At 37.6% G+C, this 18,342-nt stretch overlaps 1 protein-coding gene across 1 annotated transcript; it reads left to right on the top strand.

Moving 5' to 3' along the window:
* The first annotated feature begins 15,440 nt into the window (after window positions 1–15,440).
* CUNH8orf48 (chromosome unknown C8orf48 homolog) lies at window positions 15,441–16,526 on the top strand. The gene has a single exon (XM_039220647.1). The coding sequence runs from the start codon at window positions 15,626–15,628 to the stop codon at window positions 16,520–16,522; it is 897 nt and encodes a 298-aa protein (XP_039076578.1). The 5' UTR covers window positions 15,441–15,625; the 3' UTR covers window positions 16,523–16,526.
* The last annotated feature ends 1,816 nt before the right edge of the window (window positions 16,527–18,342 follow it).

Here is an 18,342-nt window from a genome sequence, read left to right as displayed (position 1 = left end):
TGGTCTTGCTGTTCCCTCAGGCTGTGACACTTTTCCCTAACAACTTCAAGGCTCATTCTCTTATCTCCTTCATATCTGTTCAAATTTCATCTCTTTGGAGAGATCCTCCCAGTTTAAAATTACAAAACTCCTCAGAGCTTCCTCTCACTCTTTGCTGCTTTATTTTTCTCCACGTCACACACCACCTTCTGATGTAATTTACTTATTTATTATGTATGTTTCCACACACTAGAATATAAGCTCTGTGAAACGGCACTTTGTTATTTTACGTGCTATGTTATTCCAAATGGGGGGAAAAGCATGTTTGGAAAGATACAAAATATACCAGTTTTGGAGTAGAGAATACATGTGGGGAGGAATGATAAGGAATAAAACTGGATAGAGATGGACAAGAAACTTTAATTTTATTATTCATAGCCTGTTTTTGGTTTTTAATGTTAAAGGACTCAATCACAGTAAGAGTTTATTTTTCTTTCATGTTGATGGTGGGTACAAGGGTTCTAACAGTATCTTTCCTCAGAACTTTCTGAATGTTTAAAATATTTTATAATGTACAGAAACACAATTTACTAAGAATGAAAGAGGGTGGCACATCAGGCAATTGTAGCTCTGACTGGCTGGAGCACAGATTGGAGAGAAACACAAAAGGCAGAAAGCAAGATGAGAAAGAGCACTGGCAAGGCCTAAGGTAATAATGGTAAGAGTGGCTATTTTATAAAATGGTATTTAGGACAGATGTCATAGAGGAGCGCCTTAACATGCATAGGAAATATGGAGGGTTTGTTTTAATGTGCAAATTCCACTTAAGTTGGTCTGAGAGGGGTTGTGTCCCTTATAAGACTCTGCCAGGTAATGCCGATGTTGCTGGTTGTAGAGCACAGATAACAGGGTCCTGTGGTATGGAATCTCTAATATGGCGGCACACTGGGTGGAATCCCCTAGAACATTACTGAAAGCACTGATGTCTGGCTCCAACTCCCAAAGATTCTTATTTAATTATCATTGGGAGTGGTCTGGCTACCACCCAATATTTTAATTAATTAATTATCTATTTATCTATTTGAGAGAGAAAGAGCAAGAGCATAACTGGGGGAGAGGGATAGAGGGAGACAGAGAATCTCAAGCAGGCTTCAGGTTCAGTGCAGAACCTGATGACACGGGGCTCAATCTCATGACCATGAGATCATAACCTGAGCCAAAATCAAGAGTCAGATGCTTAACTGACTGAGTCAACCAGGCACCCAACTACCCGATATTTTAAAAGGTGATTTTAAAGTGCAGCAGAATTTAAGAATCACTAGAGGGGCTCCAGGCCAGGTGACTTCCTGATAAATTTCCTCTTCTGAGGACTCCCTCATGATGCCTGTTTGCTTCAGTCTCCTTCTGAGGGGTTTTGGGGCAGAGGTCTGCCTAATGCTACTGCTCTGGTAAGGCCACGTGACAAGGGTTAGGACCCAAATGCAGACATAGACTGTACATTTAACCGGTGTGCTTTTTACTGAATGAGACCTGGCTGGCCAATTACTTCAAGTACCTGAATCAGTAATACATGCAATGCAAAAGTAGGGAAAACTGTTTACTTTTGAGGAAGCTCTCAGAGATGCTGCCCTCTGTTGGCAGACCATCAAATTAATTATTTGATCATTTAATTCATTTATTATTTTCAAAATGTAATGATGGTTTGATATGTGCAAGACTTATAACTTAATGGTGAAGAAGACAGACTTTTTGTAAGTCCTGGTATGTTATTACCTACCATAAACAACGTACGACATGATTGCAGACTTATTTATAATGTGGTCATTGTTGTATGTATATTCTGTTTCCTGAAGGCATGAGTAGGTAGAGGCCTGAGGAAAAGGTTTATCCCAAGTGACGGATAAACTGAGACCTGAAGGGTGAAGTTGTAACCAGTAAGGAGAATAGGTAAAAAGGCAGGGGGAACCTGCTGTTGAATACTGAGTGTTAGGTTACTTCTCAGGGGAATTTTCAGCTACTTAAGCAATTTCCTTTCTCCTGCTTCTTCAAGTATTCTTAAATAAAGACTTACTAACAATGATCCTAAATGTTTTACTGTTTTGTTTTCAATATGAACGATCCAATCCATGTCAACTGTGGTTCCAGACCAGGCAAACTGATGAGAAGCAAAAAGAAACATGAAGCAGGGGAGCTGTGCTCTACTCTAGGTGCAATGTGGATAATTATTTCAAAAGGAGTTGGTATGGAATGAAGGAAAAAGGGAAGTGAAGGGTGTGAGAAGAATCTAGAGGTTGTGAGGTCATCTTGAAGACAGGTGCTCTGGATCCAGTGAAGGACATTGATGTCCTATACTGGGGTATTGACTGAAGAGAAGCAGCCTATGGGGGGGGGGGGGNGGGGGGGGGGGGGGGGGGGGGGGGGAGTGTTGTCACAGGATTTTGTGACTGACTAGCGGGATCTGATTGGGGAGTAGAAGGACTTAAGATAACCTCATGGATTCAGACTCCTTGGCTTACTTGTAGGTTTCTTTCCTGTGTTTCATGAGTGTCTAACCTCATAATGACAATTTCTTGACCATACTCCAATTTCCCAAATCTCTATTATTGTCTGATTACTTTAATATCTAGTAATTATAGATTTTTGATGGCATAAAGTATCTTTAAATACTTGTAACAGTGGGGAAAAGTGTAGAAAATCAAATTACTTAATTTTGTAAAAGATCTGCTTTTTTATGGAAAATGGAATACTATGTCCATGGGAGTATGTTGCTAGGACTTCCCTTTTTTTCGTGTGTCTTAGAACACACTGTTGTTGAATCACTCAGCCATGGGAGAACTGACTGTGAGATACAGTTTTATGCTGGGAGGTGGGGATGGAGTGAACATGCCAAACAAATGGAAAATAAACAGTAACTATTTTTAGAAATATCCAGTCAAGGAGTGCCTGGGTGGCTCATGTGGTTAAGTGTTCGACTTTGGCTCAGTTCATGATCTCGTGGTTTTTGCGTTCGAGACCCATGTCAGGCTCTGTGCTGACAGCTCAGAACCTGGAGCCTGATTCAGATTCTATGTCTCTCTCTCTTTCTGCCCCTCGCCCACTCAATCTTTGTCTCTCTCTGTCCCTGAAAAATGAATAAATCTTTAAAAAAATTTTTAACAACATCCAATCAAGATAAGAATTTAAAACTCAAACATAAATTGCCAAAAATATTGACAAAATACCATGACAATGTCTTTACCTTGGTTAATCATTTCGTTCAGATATATTTGTCAAGTATTAAATAAACACCTAGATATTTTTTCCTATGAGATAGCAAAATGCTTATAAGTGAAGACCTATATACAATCTTTAAAAGGTTGGCAGAAACCAGATTGTAGTTTTCAACTCTCACTCCAAGCAAGTGCAACTCCAAAATTGATTTTAATTTTTAGCATACTTCTAAGTAATACAAATATTAGGTGAGGGATGGGCAAAAGGGATGTTATTATATTTCAGAATGTTTTGTTAGAATTCAACAGTTTTAATATGTTATGGGGAGAGGCAATTCAGCAATTATTGGGAAAACTATAGATCTAACACAATTGCCTTTCATACTATTATTAATATTATGATTATAACTTACGAATATATTATAATGCTATTACACGTGTCCTAACACAAAATCAAAATCTGAAACTAACTCAGATGATAGCCTTATTCACTATCAGCACTTTCCTTACCAAAGATTAGAAAATTTGATAGAAAACATTTTTCTCTCCCTCTCTCTCTGCCTCGCCCCCCTGCACTTATGTGCTCTCTCTCTCTCTCTCAAAATAAATAAACTTTAAAAAGATAAAAATATGAAGAGAATAAAAATTTAAAAAATAAAAATACGAAGAGACGAGGAACACAAGATAATTCTAGGTAGGGACCTACATTTACACTTAAAGAGTTTAACAAATTTGGTGCGTGCATTTTAGCAAAGGAAAGAATTCAGCTTCTACTAGCTAGAACAATGGCTGGCATCGTGAGGTTTACTTTTCTGACATTTATATTCTATTGACCTGAAGAGTTTGATAATCTCATTAAATTTGGGAGATCAGACAATCTGAAGAAATATGAAGATGATAGAAATGTTGTGATGGTAGAGCCCAAGGAAGTCCTGTGTTTTAATTACTTCTATTTATTTTTTCATTTGAGGAAGTAACATATGTTTTCAGTTATTAGCTGTTCAAAGTATTTATTAATTTTACAAGTGCTTTGGGTAAGTCATATTGTCTAGGTACAATACAAATGCAAAACTGGGGAATCAGAAAAGTAGAATGCTTGTAAAAAATTAGGTTACTCATAATGTAGGAGCCCATTAGGAGGATCTCAGTCTTCAGGTTCCATACTAATCTACTCCAGAATTGCAATGATGCGGACTACAACTACCATGTGTTGGTAACAAGCTCTAGTCTATGTTACCTTATTTAATAGTTTACAGCACCCAAAACATGGGGTCTGCTGTCCCTCTTATATCAAAGGAAACAAAAATGAAGGAGCTGATACAACTCAGGTTTGGGGAGGAGGTTCATAATTTTATCTTCTTGAAGTACATAAGCTCTGAGGAACCTTTTAACATTTCTTGTTTGTATTTAAGTTAACGGAAGCCCATATTTTATAGAGAGCTATGATAATCACTCAGTAGTGCTGTAGATCACTTAATCAAAGCTTGTGTTGTGTAGTATCTATATAACAGTAGTTGAGGGAAGGAAGAGGCCCACTGAGATAACATAGTATGAGAATAATATGTTAAAATATAACAAGGGGACCACTTTTAACACTTCTCATTTAGGATTAGGTAGTCCAATTAGTTTTGATCCATTAGATGTCATTCTCTCCAATCTCTATGAATTTTATTCTTGTTCTTGTTCTTATAATGTTAGTTATTATCACTATATTTAACCCAGAGGGGGGCCTGCAGAAAGCTCAGTGGCTTTCACCTCCAAGTTTTTATCTCCCCATGATTTCAAAATTCTAAATTCTTGCCCTTGGGGGTGTGATAATAAAAAGGGGCACACAAAACCAACACAAAACAAACTGTACAACTTTGCAAACAGCAGGAATTAGCTTAGTAGCACATGGCCACACTTATTAGTAAAGGGTCTAACAAGTTTGATGCATGAAATTTAGCCCCAGAAAAGACAAGAAACAGTCTCTGCTAGCCAGAACAAAGGCTGATATTGTGAGATTTCAGTGGCATAATATACAGGCTTCAAATAAGAGTTCTGGTCAGCGAGACATAAAGGAAGTGCTTCATTAGCTATCATAGTGCATACCTCTCGGGCTTGTACCACGGGGCAGCACGCAGCAAGGGCATGGGCGCAAAGAATGAGCTATTCACTCAGGTTTCATAATCTTGCTCTGTTTCAGTCTCCTGGGTTGACAGCTTTCAAGTTAAGCATGGAAGGTTCTAAAGAAACAGTCTTACATTCTTCAGTGATAGAGTTTGTTTTTGGAAAATGCCTATCTAAAATAAGGAGATAAAATAAGTTGTGTCTGTGAGCTCAATTTATTACATTAGATGTCTTTCCCGAGCATAGTGATATTTTTATGATTGCTTTGAACACTTCAGTAAAATAGTTCTACGGAAATATTGGTCTCAAATGAAATTATTTGCAGTTTCTATGTCATTCAACCCTATGCAATCATATGAATATTCATTTTACAGTGAAAGCTTACTTTGTAAGTAGGAAAATTACAGAAAAATGCTTTGCAAAGATACTGAGTAGAAGAAAAATCATTCTATGTAGTAGTTTTCAGGAAAACTACTGTGAATTCCAATTTTTCTCCCCATCATCCAGAGTCACAGACCACTGTCTCTCAAGAAAACACAAAACTATATAACTCAAATTCAAATTAATGGCAACATTTCTGGAATCATTTCATATATCCTCTGTGCTTTGAAGATAAATGTATTATAATTAGGTTATGATTTACAATAATTTCCTAGATGTCAATACCAATATTAAATAGTATTGCCTAAAGACCCAGGGTTCTAAGTTGGTAAAATTGCATAAAGATGTTGAGAATGGTCCTCAATTTGAACTACAGTGAAGGGAAAATAAATAAGGCTAGAAAATCTATATATTATGTTGTTATGATAGAATTTTCAAAAAAAAATAGCAAAGATATCATACAATTCAAATTCATACCTAATATTATTCTTGTAAAGAACAGCACCATCTCTGCCCTAAAAACATATTGGGAGATATATATTTTCAAAAATAACAGTGATTTCTTGTTTGGAATTTTACCAGATACTCAAATGGAGCAGTGAAAATCATTATTTGAAAACATTAAAAACTCTGAAATATACGAGCCAAAATACTTTAAAATAACTGTTTAAAGTAAAATTTTTAAATTTCAGTTATTTTCCAGGAAGAACAATAATTTCTTATTTAAAAGACTAGATGTGAGCAACCACTCTCACTTCTGGCCGGTCACATTTGCAATAGTGTCAGAGAAAATATATTATATTCACTAAACCCCCAAGGACCTTCATCTAAAACAAAGATACGTCTTTTTTCTTTTTTTTAATGTTTTATTTATTTCTGAGAGAGGAGAGACAGCATGAGCAGTGGAGGGTCAGAGAGAGACACACACACAGAATTTGAAACAAGCTCCAGGCTCTGAGCTAGCTGTCAGCACAGAGCCCAATGTGGGGCTTGAACCCGCGAACCGTGAGATGATGATCTGAGCTAAAGTCGAATGCTTAACCGACTGAGCCACCCAGGCGCCCCTGAAACAAAGATACGTCTTAATTAACAGACAAATAAAGTCAAAATCACTCACTAGAACGTAGCTCTACATATACTTACAAAGCAGTTTGTCTTAAGTCCCTGTATTTTTTTTTTTTTTAGTGTTTTATTTATTTCTAGGAGAGAGAGAGAGAGACAGCGCGAGCAGGGGAGGGTCAGAGAGAGAGGGAGTCACAGACTGAAACAGGCTCCAGGCTCTGAGCTGGCTGTCAGCACAGAGCCCAACACGGGGCTCGAACCCACGAACCGCGAGATCATGACCTAAGCGAAAGTCGGACGCTTAACCGACTAAGCCACCCAGGTGCCCCTTTAGTCCCTGTATTTAACTACCCTATTTTTATGACTTACCAAATCACATGCAGTTTTGTACTAGCAGTCTGTCTGTCTATCCTGGAGGCACACTATGTAACTGGCCTTTAATCTATTTTTCATTAAAAAAAAAAACAAAAAAAAAACATGCTGTGGGTTCAACTTCATCCCCACTAAATTCTTATATTGAAGTCCTAACCCCAAGTTCTTCAGACTGTGTATCCCTTCAGAGATCAGGTCTTTACAGAGATAAGCAACTTAAAATGGGGTCAACCGGGGGGGGGGGGGGACGCTAATATGGCTGGTGTCCTTAGATAAGGTGAAATTTGGAACACAGATGCACATACAGGGAGAATACTGTATGAACATGAAGACAAGCATCTAGTAGTGATGGGGAGAAGCCTGGAGCAGACCCTTCCCTCACAGCCCTCAGAAGGAAACTACTCTGCCGGTGCCTTGATTTCAGACGACTAGTTTCCAGACCGTGAGACATTTTCTGTTGTTTAAACCACTGAGTTTGTGGTATTTTATTACAGCAGCCCCAGCAAAGTAACCCACCACACAGATAAAAAAGAATGTTCCACCTCTCTGGCAATTCCCTTTAAGAAAAAGATAACTGAAATTATGGTCATGTTTCTTTATTCTAAAAAATTAAAACTGCAACACTTGGAATGCCTTGGCTCAAACTGTGTTGCTAGTTTTTATTATGTTATGTATGAATCAATTTGTCTATAATTATCTATTAAAAATTAGATAAAATAGTACATATTTAGAAATTATTTAAAAATAAAACTTGTTAGGCGTACCTGGGTGGCTCAGTCAGTTGAATGCCTGACTCTTGATTTCAGCTCAGGTGATGATCCCAGGGTCCTGGGATCAAGCCCCGCACTGGTCTCTGCACTGAGCATGGAGATTGCTTGGGATTCTCTCTCTCTCCCTCTCTCTTTCCCTTCCCCACTCCTGGGCATGTGTGCTCTCTCTCTCTCTCAAAAAAGAAATGAATAAATACATAAAATTAAAAATTAAAAAAAATAATGTGTATCCTGTTGCATTTGCAGGATTTCATTTTACATAAACTTAAGCTTTTTTTTAATGCTTTTATGTTTTTTAAATGTTTATTTTTGAGAGAGAGAGATAGAATGCTCATGTGCATGGAGGAGGGGCAGAGAGAGAGCATATGAAGCAGTTTCTGCGCTTACAGTAAATGTGGGGCTCGAACTCATGAACTGAGATCACGACCTGAACCAAAATCCACATTTAACCAACTGAGCTGCTCAGTTACTCCTAAACTTAAGTTTTAAAACCACAAATCCAGGTAGTGTGAATAATGTTCCTGTAATATTAAAAAAGCACAGATGGCAAATTTACTTACAACCTTTAGCTGCGAGTTCGTTCTCTATTAATTGATGAATCTCCTCAAGATTTTATCTATCATCTATCTATCTATCTATCTATCTATCTATCAGAGCTTTGCTATAATAGCATTTTATAGGACATTTCTGTGTCATATAGCTCATTCTGACTTCTGTTTGTATAGGTTCAAAATCATTTCTAAATTATCAGAAATTTCACATATGAAGTCCAACACATGAATACCCCTACTTGAAACAATAGAAATTTACTAAACTAGCAGGCTATAAAATAAAAATACAGAGATCTATAGCGTTCTAGTACATAAAATAATATTTAGTTGCAAGATATGGTGGATCACTGTATGATCACTAACATAACAGTATATAAAATAAAATGAAATGAAATCTATACACTTAAAAAAGAAACGGACAGAATCTAAATGAGGAAACTACCTAAAAGATGTCAAAGTATCCTAGAATACTTGTGAAGACATGCCATATTTCTGGATAGGGGGACCCAATTTAAAAAATCCTCAATGTTTATAAATGCAGTGTATTCTAATAAAGACTATATTTTTTTTACTTTTATCCTGAAGCAAGACAAGTTGGTTATAGTGTTCATTGGGAAAGATAAAGAAATAAGAACATAGAAGAACTTTTTGAAAGTGAAGGAGAGGGGACTGGCCCTATGAGATGTTAAAACATATTATAGAGCCTGTTAAAACAGTATAGTATTGGTATTGGAAATAGAAAGACAAACCAGTGTACTAGAATTGAAATTCAAAACAAACATGAACAAAACAAACAAACAAATCACAACTCAACACACACAAGAAAACAAAAGCTAAGTGCATATGGGAATTTATGATAAAGTCAGCATCTAAAGACAGTGGGGTAAAAAGAACCTTTTGGTATATGGTTGGGATCAATGGATAGCCATATGGAAAAGCATAAGATTAGATTTATTCTTCATAATAGAGGAGAAACTATAAAAGAATTAGAGTGTTAACACAGAGAGTAAAAAGAATCACAAATACTATAAGAAAACATGGGTAGGTTTATTTACAACATGGGACTAGACAAAATTTTTAAAAATATGATTAAGAATTCTAGAACCTAAGGAAACAGATTGACAAATTTGCTACAAAATTAAAAAATTCAACTTTTGCATGGTAAAAGCATATGCAAATAAAAAGACAAAGTGGGAAAATCATTTGGGACTGATCTCACAGACAAATGGTTACAATTTCCAATATTAAAATGATTTTTTTAAGTTTATTTATTTATTTTGAGAGAGAGAGGGGCAAAGAGAGAGGGAGAGAGAGAATCCCAAACAGGACCTGCGCTGCCAGCACAGGGCCTGATATGGGGCTCAAACCCATAAACCGTGAGATCATGAGTTGAACGGAAATCAAGAGCTAAAGGCTTAATGGACTGAGGCACCCAGGAGCCCCTCCAATATTAGAATGATTTTAAGTGATTCTTAAAAATTCAGAAGAAGAAATCAAAAATCCTGTGGGAAAATGGGTAAAATAAATGAATAGACAGTACACACACACACACACAAAAGCAAATGGCCCTTATACGCATAAAATGGGGTTCAATCTCACTTATAATAAGAGGAATCCAATTTAAAATTACACCAAGATACCATTCCTCATCCATTAGATTCACAAAAATTCCTAACTCTGAGTACATATCCTGATAGCCAGGCTCTTGGGAACCACCATTCTTATACACTCCTGCCAGGAAGGCAAAACACACACCCCCACAGAGGGGAATTTGGCAATACAGAAAACAAACAAACCAAACCCTACAGATGCTTTTGTCTTTTGATTTGCTCATCTCACTCCTAGAAATCTTATTGGAAATATACCTCCATAAAAACACAGAAAAATTCGACTCCTTATAAGACCAAAATACTCAACAAAATGTGACAATTACCGTGGTACATTCCACACAGAATACAATGCCGTTATAAAGAGAAACAAGGAAAGTGCCTATAGAATGAAGTGAAGATACATCTCAGATAGGTTTATAAGAAACAAACAAACAAAAAAGTGTGAAGCAATGTGGAAAGCAGGCTGAATATATTTTGTAAGAAAGGGTATACAGATGTGTATTGATTTATAATTTCTCAAAGAAACTTGGAAGCGTAAATCAAAAATCTTAAGGATTGCCAATGGGGGACATAATTGTAGAGAGAAAAGGCTAAATTTCTGTTTGCTCTTTTATTTTTTTTCTTTTTCTCTCTCTCTCTTTTTTTTTTTTTTTTTTAATTTTTTTATTTCTGAGAGATAGAGACAGTGTGATCAGGGGAGGTTCAGAGAGAGAGGGAGACACAGAATCCGAAACAGGCTCCAGGCTCTGAGCTAGTTGTCAGCACAGAGCCCGACGCGGGGCTCGAACCAACTAACCATGAGATCATGACCTGAGCTGAAGTCGGATGCTCAACCGACTGAGCCACCCAGGTGCCCCTCTTTTTCTCTTTTTTAAATTGTTTGCCCTTTGGAAGAATTCTGGAGTAAAAGAGACTTGAGCACTGTATCAGCCAAATGCAGTGAAGAGACCTCAATACAAGGATGGTAGCTTGCAGAAAGGCATTTATGACACAGAGGAATCTGAGTACAGAATAATTATTAGATTCTATTAAGGAATTAATTTTAGATGCGAAAATCATGATAATGTAGTTATATTTTTAGACAGGCATTACTTCCTAGAGACATACACTGAATAACTATGGATAAAATAATATTTTATCTTGGATTTTTTATAACACAATAGGGGGTAAAAACTGAAAGGAAGAAACTGATATCTTAAAAGCCCTGAAATTGTACATACATTTTGATCTATCAATTATAATGTCTGGAATTTATCATAAATGTATAGCTATGGATGTGTATAAAGATTTAACTAAAGAAACATTCCAATACTTTTTGGAGCAAAACCCTGGTAATACCTTGTGCTTAAATAAGTAATTAGTTAAATAAATCAAAAATGTTGAAATTGTGTTGAAAAAAATTTATAAATTGAATGGAAAAGTCATATTATTACTAACTGAAGAAAATTGTTCATAAAACATAATATAATCTAGATTTTGTTAACAAAAATTATTGAAGGAAAAATAGAAAACGTTTTATAAGTGTTTATAGTATAATTGTCGGGAGATTGGAATTTGGGTAATTTTTACTTAAAATCAACATTGGAGGCTTATATTTGTCTTTTAAAGTACCTATAATAAACATGTATTTCCTTTGCAAAACAGTAAGCATTAAAGTAAAAGGCAACTTTGCATAAGGCAATCAATTTCAGCAAAATTATAGAAGAGACAGAGGAAAAAAGAATGGCAAGTTTGAGATTTTTGTGAGAAGGAAAAACATTTTAAAGACATGAAGAACAACCACTGTCCTGTAAGTTGAAATAATTTTTTTTCTAATTTTTTTAATGTTTATTTATTTTTGAGAGAGAGAGAGAGAGAGCAAGCATGAGCAGGGAAGGGGCAGAGAGAGAGAGACACAGAATCTGAAGCCGGCTCCAGGCTCCAGGCTGATAGCAAAGGGCTTGAGCCTACAAACTGTAAGATCATGACCTGAGCCAAAGGCATACACTCAACTGACTAAGCCACCCAGGCGCCCCTGAAATAATTTTTTTTTAATGTGAATGATGTAACGTTCTTTACTCCGCAAAAATCATTCCTTACAGTAAGATTTCTGACACATTCATCTTAGACCCTTAGGAGAAAAAATAATATTTCATTTTGCTTGATCCACAGAACCAAGCAGAATGCTGTGAAGTTTATGTAAAGGGTAGAATATTTTTGAAAGATCTGTCAACTTAACTTCCCTTTTTTCATAAACTAGATTCCCTCCTGGTACCCTGTACACCACAATGGCTCCAGGAAGAGGTACATTCCAAATGCCACCTGGGAAAGAGGAAGCTATGGTACCTGACGGGAGATGTGCTTGCCAGACAGGAAGAAACTGAAAGTCTGTCCTTCTCTCTCCGAGAAAGAAATAAGAGAGAAAGGGAATCAGACAGGAAGACTAATTACTTTTGACCTTCTTTCTCCAGGGTGAGCCCCATAGCTGTAAATCATATTTGACTGTTGAGGGAAAGCTGGAAAAAGCTTCGGGAGGAAAAAGAACTTGGAAGGAAGAGACAGTGTCTTCAGGGCAAGAAAAGTAGCGCCATCGCATGGTTAGGCCACAAGCACCTGATTTATCTCCTTACTTCCTATTCCTCCCACCCCCACTCCAGGCAGCGTTCAGCCACAATTCGGTCTGTAAAGGACCCCAGCATTCCCAACAGCTCCTCACAGATGCCAAGATGCTTGAGGCTTCTGGAGGAACAGCTTGCCAGAGGAGGTCACCTGAGTGATGATGAGCTAGCAAGGGCTCCAGCCTATGCTGTGTGACCAGAGCACATTCTGTTTTTTATTATTATTATGTGTTATTTTTTAAATTTTATTTTAGAGAGAGAGCACAGAAAGAAGAAGAGGGAGAGGGAGAGGGAGAGGGGGAGAGAGAGAGAGAGAGAGAATCCAAATCAGGCTCCATGCTGAGCATGGGCTCAATCCCACGGCTCTGGGATCACGACCTGAGCTGAAATCAAGAGTGAGATACTCAACCATCTGAGCCACCCACGTGCCCCGGAGCACATTCTTTATGGGACTTCACAAGCATGCGTTTGAGAGAAAAAGAGCCAACCTACAGAAGGGATGCAAAGTACCCATGGGTGTCACACCAGGAGAGGTTTTGACAAGTTCCACTAACCCTGTATTTTGTCAGGATCCTGGAAGGAACCTGACTGACTGTGCCTTGGGAAACACACATTAGAATATTAAACCATTTACTAGCAGAAGCTGGTTATTTTAAAAAAAAAAAAAAAAAAAAAGTTAATTACAGGAGAGTCTTGCCAAATGTATCTGCTTCTAGGATATGGTTATTAAAAAATACTTAGCACATTAGAAGATATGAATATGCTTTATTTAAAGTATAGCTCCTTTGATCAACGTTTTCAGTTAAAATGGGTTGTGATAAATTATGTGTAAATATTCAGAGGATAAGGAAAGTTTTAAAAATAAAAATTAAAAATGAAATCTTGAGCCATTGAGTTGCTGGAAATCACTTGGAACTATCCACAAGTTACTTAAAGACTAACATTATAAGATAAAATATTATCTGGGCTGAATAAACGAAGTTGCAATCTCTTTATCATTAAGATGAAGCTCGTTCATATTTGGGAGATGCTTTTTGAACATTTCAGACTTTTGACTCTTTGCCAAGGTGGACATTTTTGGAATAATATTAAGTACATCTTGGTTAGACTTGAATAACACACAGGGGACTGACCAAGGGAATCCAACCTCTTGAAATTATCTCCCATACTTACTAAGACCTTATTAAGCCCTTGGAAAAGTCAATATTCAGAGTCGACATATTCTGATTCATGAGAATAGTTATTAATAAAATTTTACCATGTTTTAAAAGAGGCTATTCTAAAAGGCTATGTCTGTGAAAGAGTAAATGGTTGGGGGTGGGGGTGATTCAGAAAGATAGAGATGGGAGTTCCTTGACCTGGTAGTACTATTTCACAGAATCCACTGGGTGAGGTTGTATTTACGTCTGTTTTCACAGGCATTCAATGCAGTTACTCAACAGATGTATGCAACCCCCTCTAATGTGTCAGGGACTTGGTGAGTGCTAGGCAATACAGACAGGGTTTCTGCCTTCAGGGAGGTTTTAATCTTGTGGGGCGATGTCGGGGGCATCATCAACTAGCTGCAAACCATGAAAGAAAGGCTGTAGAGTTTGGGGCCGGGGTGGGTTTGAAGCCCTTCCTGAGGAAATGGGATTTGAAGGGGGAACAATAATAAATCCTATAAAAAGAAGGAGTGCTGACATGCCAGTGTGAGGAGAACTGCTTGAACCAAAGACCTGAGGAACTGTGTTTGGCAAAGCCAGAGCCCAGAACGCCGTCCCAATACCGGAGCACAGAAAGTGGAGCAAGATTGTGCCAGCAGTTTTGTAGGATGGTTTCAGTAGTTCCATATTTCTTCTAAGACACGGTCTACAAATAGGTGATCTCCAGGCTATATGATCTGCAGACGTGTGTCTGCTTGTGCTTTTTGGCCAGTATTTTTTTTTTTTTTTAATCTAGGAGGGGCAATATTCATGAATTAGTCAGAGGCCACCTATCCCTGTGAGCCTCACACAAATATGTGACCCCTGAGGAAAAGTAGTTTGCTAGCTTTTCTAAAGGACTGTCAGATTTTGTATTTAAAACAGGAGGAAGCGGTAGAAGGGGAAAAATAGTTGGGGAGAGGGAGGGAGGCAAACCATGAGAGAGACTCTTGAATGCTGAGAACGGAGGGCTAAGGGGGGATGGGAGGGGGGGAGGGGGAGTGATGGGCACGGAGGAGGGCACTTGTTGGGATGAGCACTGGGTGTTATATACGTAAACCAACTTGACAATAAACTAGTTAAGGAAAAAATAAAATAAATAAAATAATAAAATAAAATAAAATATAAAATAAAAAAATAAAATAGAATAAAATAAAAAATAAAATAAAAAATAAAATAAAAAATAAAATAAAAAATAAAATAAAATATAAAATAAAATAAAATAAAATAAAATAAAATAAATAAAATAAACAAAATAAAATAAAATAAAATATAAAATAAAAAAATAAAATAGAATAAAATAAAAAATAAAATAAAATAAAATAATAAAATAAAATAAAATAAAATATAAAATAAAATAAAATAAAATAAAATAAAATAAAATAAAATAAAATAAAATAAAATAAAATAAAATTGCACTACGAAAAGCCGCTGGAGCATAAACGCAGCCTGAGCCTTGCACCCCGAGCGAGACCTGTACCCGCCTGCGCAGTGCAGAGGTGAAGCTGGGGAGGGCGGGGAAGAGGAGGAGCTCAGCGCGCAACCACTGCGCATGACCGCCTGAAGCCAACGCCCTTGTTGCCAAGGCAGCGGGAAGGCTTAGCCGGGAAGGGGAGCCTTGCTGAGCGACAGCACCGAGACTGGTCCCCAGGGGCCCCAGGCCTGGCTAGTTCCTGAGCCGGTCTTGACCGGAACAAAGCAGATGAGGACCCGAGTATGATGCAAAGTGACAGCGCTCGGCTGCGAGGCCCGGGAACTCACAGGAGCTAGGCCAGCTGGCCCAAAGGCTGACTTCAGGGCTATGGCAGAGCTTTCTGAGGACACCTTTCCTGATGAGGTACAGAGTTCTGGCTCATCCAGCTCCTCTGGAGACCCGCAGCCCTGGCCCCCTGCCTCTGAGAGCACACCTGAGAGTGGAAAGCCGAGCACACCCTTGGAATATCGAGACACACAATCTGAGCTTCCAGACTACAAAAATAATGAAAAGTTCTGTAAAAAATGGATCGGCTATCTCAAGGGCAAAGAAACCAACTCCGGACAGTACCAACCAGACGCTAAACCTCAAACAGAAGTCACTCGGGTATCCGATGAAGAAATGAATGCTTTGCAGTCTTTTTGCGCCGTTAAGATAAGCCTGATCCGTCGTAGAGCAAACTTGAGGGAGAAAAAGAGCAACAGACCAAAAAAGCCACCGCTTAGATGGGATGCAGGGGCTGCAGAGGCAGATGCCGTGAACTGTTCTGTGCCCGCTGAACTTTTGAACAGAATCTACTTAAAAAACATAAGGACAGAGCCGAAACAGGTGGCAACAGATAAGCAACACATTTCTTCTCAGTGCCCCAGCTGCAACAGAAAAAGGGCAGAACTGGCTCAATCGGCCTTTCTGAGACGGAAGAAGACTTTACTGGAGTCAGTTCTACTCCAAGAGAAAATAGATGATCATCTTTATACCAAAGACTTTCTTACCCTTATTGGAGATGCACATCAGAGCCTCCCCAGGCTTTCAGATGATCCCAGAATAATCTGGAAAAGACTGAATGAGAAAAGTCAGATCAGATACTCTGGTTGTGTAAGGTCAGATACAGAGCAGGTGTGGCAGAATGAAAAAAGTGTTTGTCACTTACCTGTTCTTCATCACCTGTCCAAACCACTTCCTCTATCCAAACAGGACAAACTGTTTATTAATGATAATGTGTAATGTTGATAAGTGTTTCTGTTGTGTATTTGAATAATCATCATTCTTACAGGTACTTTGGAAACTAAGACTCTACTGTGTTTTCTTCACAGTATCTGTGAAGGACTAAAACTTTCCATCCAGTATTATTTTTTCACATCATAGAGGGCAACATTGTAGTTGGTATACTTGCAAAGTCTTTACAATCCAGGAGAGAGATGTTGGTAGTTTAGACTAGGGTTTTGATCATACTGACAGAAGTACGGAAATGTAAGAGATAGTTAGGAGGTAATAATTAACAGTCTTTGGTAAAGAAATGGATATGGGATTTAATAAAGGGTAAATGTTAAGAATGTTACTAAGTTTCTGACCTGTGCACTTGGATGAAAGATAACTTACCATTAAGATAGGAATATTGGAAAGAGATCTTTGATGGTAGTGATTAAGAGTGTGATTATTTGGACATGGTTAGTTTAAAGTGTATTTGAGACATCCACATTGAGAGGTTGAGAAATGGTTGGTTATTTGTGATTGCAGTCTAGAGAAAAGGTTAAATCTAGAGATTTGAAATAAAGCTGGAGGGGTGGTGGTGGTGGAATCGTTGACATATAGCTGGGAATTGAAGTAAGAGATGTGGTGAGCTTTTCTGGAAGAAAGTGGAGTGAGAGACAGGAGGGGCTATAAGCAACATTAGTTCCTGAGAAATTCAGCAACTAATGGCTGGGTGGGAGAGAAGAAGCCACCAAAGGAGATTGAGAAGAAATGATCATAGAAGCATAGAGGAAGCCAGGAATGTGTAATGTTACAGAGATCAAAGAAAGATAATATTCCAAAAAAAGATCGGCTGTCTAAGCATGCTAACTCAACAGAGAGTTCCTAGGAGATAATTGAGTTATGTGTTGGACTCTGCTGACCTTAGCAATAGTCATTTCACTTAAAGAAATTGGGCAGACAAAGTGGACTGAGGAGTAAATGTAAGTTATGGAAATGAAGACTATGAATACACTATATTCATGGTTAACTGTACAGGGCATCGAGGGATAGCTGGAGATAGATAAAGAATTGAGGAAAAAATGCTCTAAAAAGCCATTTTGTTCATAAAGATTTTATGAAACTTTTCTTGTTCATCCTAATTTCCATTCTCATGAAACAATATCACCCCCCTTGGAGAATAATCTGTAAATAAGTTTATTGGGAAAGTGTTAGATGCATTCTGAGAAATCTTGTCTGTTATTTCTCTATAAAAATATAAATCCTAAAATTAGTTACAGCATATGGACGTCATTTTTCTACATGTCTAACATCTAAGCTGTCACAGTCAAAAAGAAATTTGTAAATTAGGACAAAATAGTTTTTGTATCATGTTCCAATAAAACTCTTTTGAGTTTAGACCTTCATTTATGTATAAAGATACGGTTTTGTCCTGTAGAATTTAGCATATTTCCTCTTAGTCATTCCTAAATAAAATGGAAAACCAAATCATTACCATTTTCATTGTAGCTTTTTATTTGAAATCCACATTATGTCATTCTTTATCTTTGCCACCTCAATATATTCACATTTCTCATAATCAAAATTCTGAATAATTTCCCATTTAGAATTCCCCATTAAAGGTCATAATCCACCCCATTAGTCAACTAAGCTAGAAATCTTAGAGTCATTATTTGTTCCTCCTCATTTTTTCTTCACGACTCCCAAGCTAACAACTTTTCAGTAAGACCACTGGGTCATTCTTTAGTATCTTCTGACCATGACTTCTCATTTCCATCTTGTTACCACTTCCCTCATCATCTCAGCCTCTCAATCCTGGCTTCTCCCCTCTCCAGGTCGCTGTCTACATAGTT

Source organism: Hyaena hyaena, unplaced genomic scaffold (assembly GCF_003009895.1).
Source record: "Hyaena hyaena isolate Hyena2069 unplaced genomic scaffold, ASM300989v1 scaffold_17, whole genome shotgun sequence".
In the NCBI taxonomy this organism is placed as follows: domain Eukaryota; kingdom Metazoa; phylum Chordata; class Mammalia; order Carnivora; family Hyaenidae; genus Hyaena; species Hyaena hyaena.
This window is presented reverse-complemented; position numbering and strand designations above follow the sequence as displayed.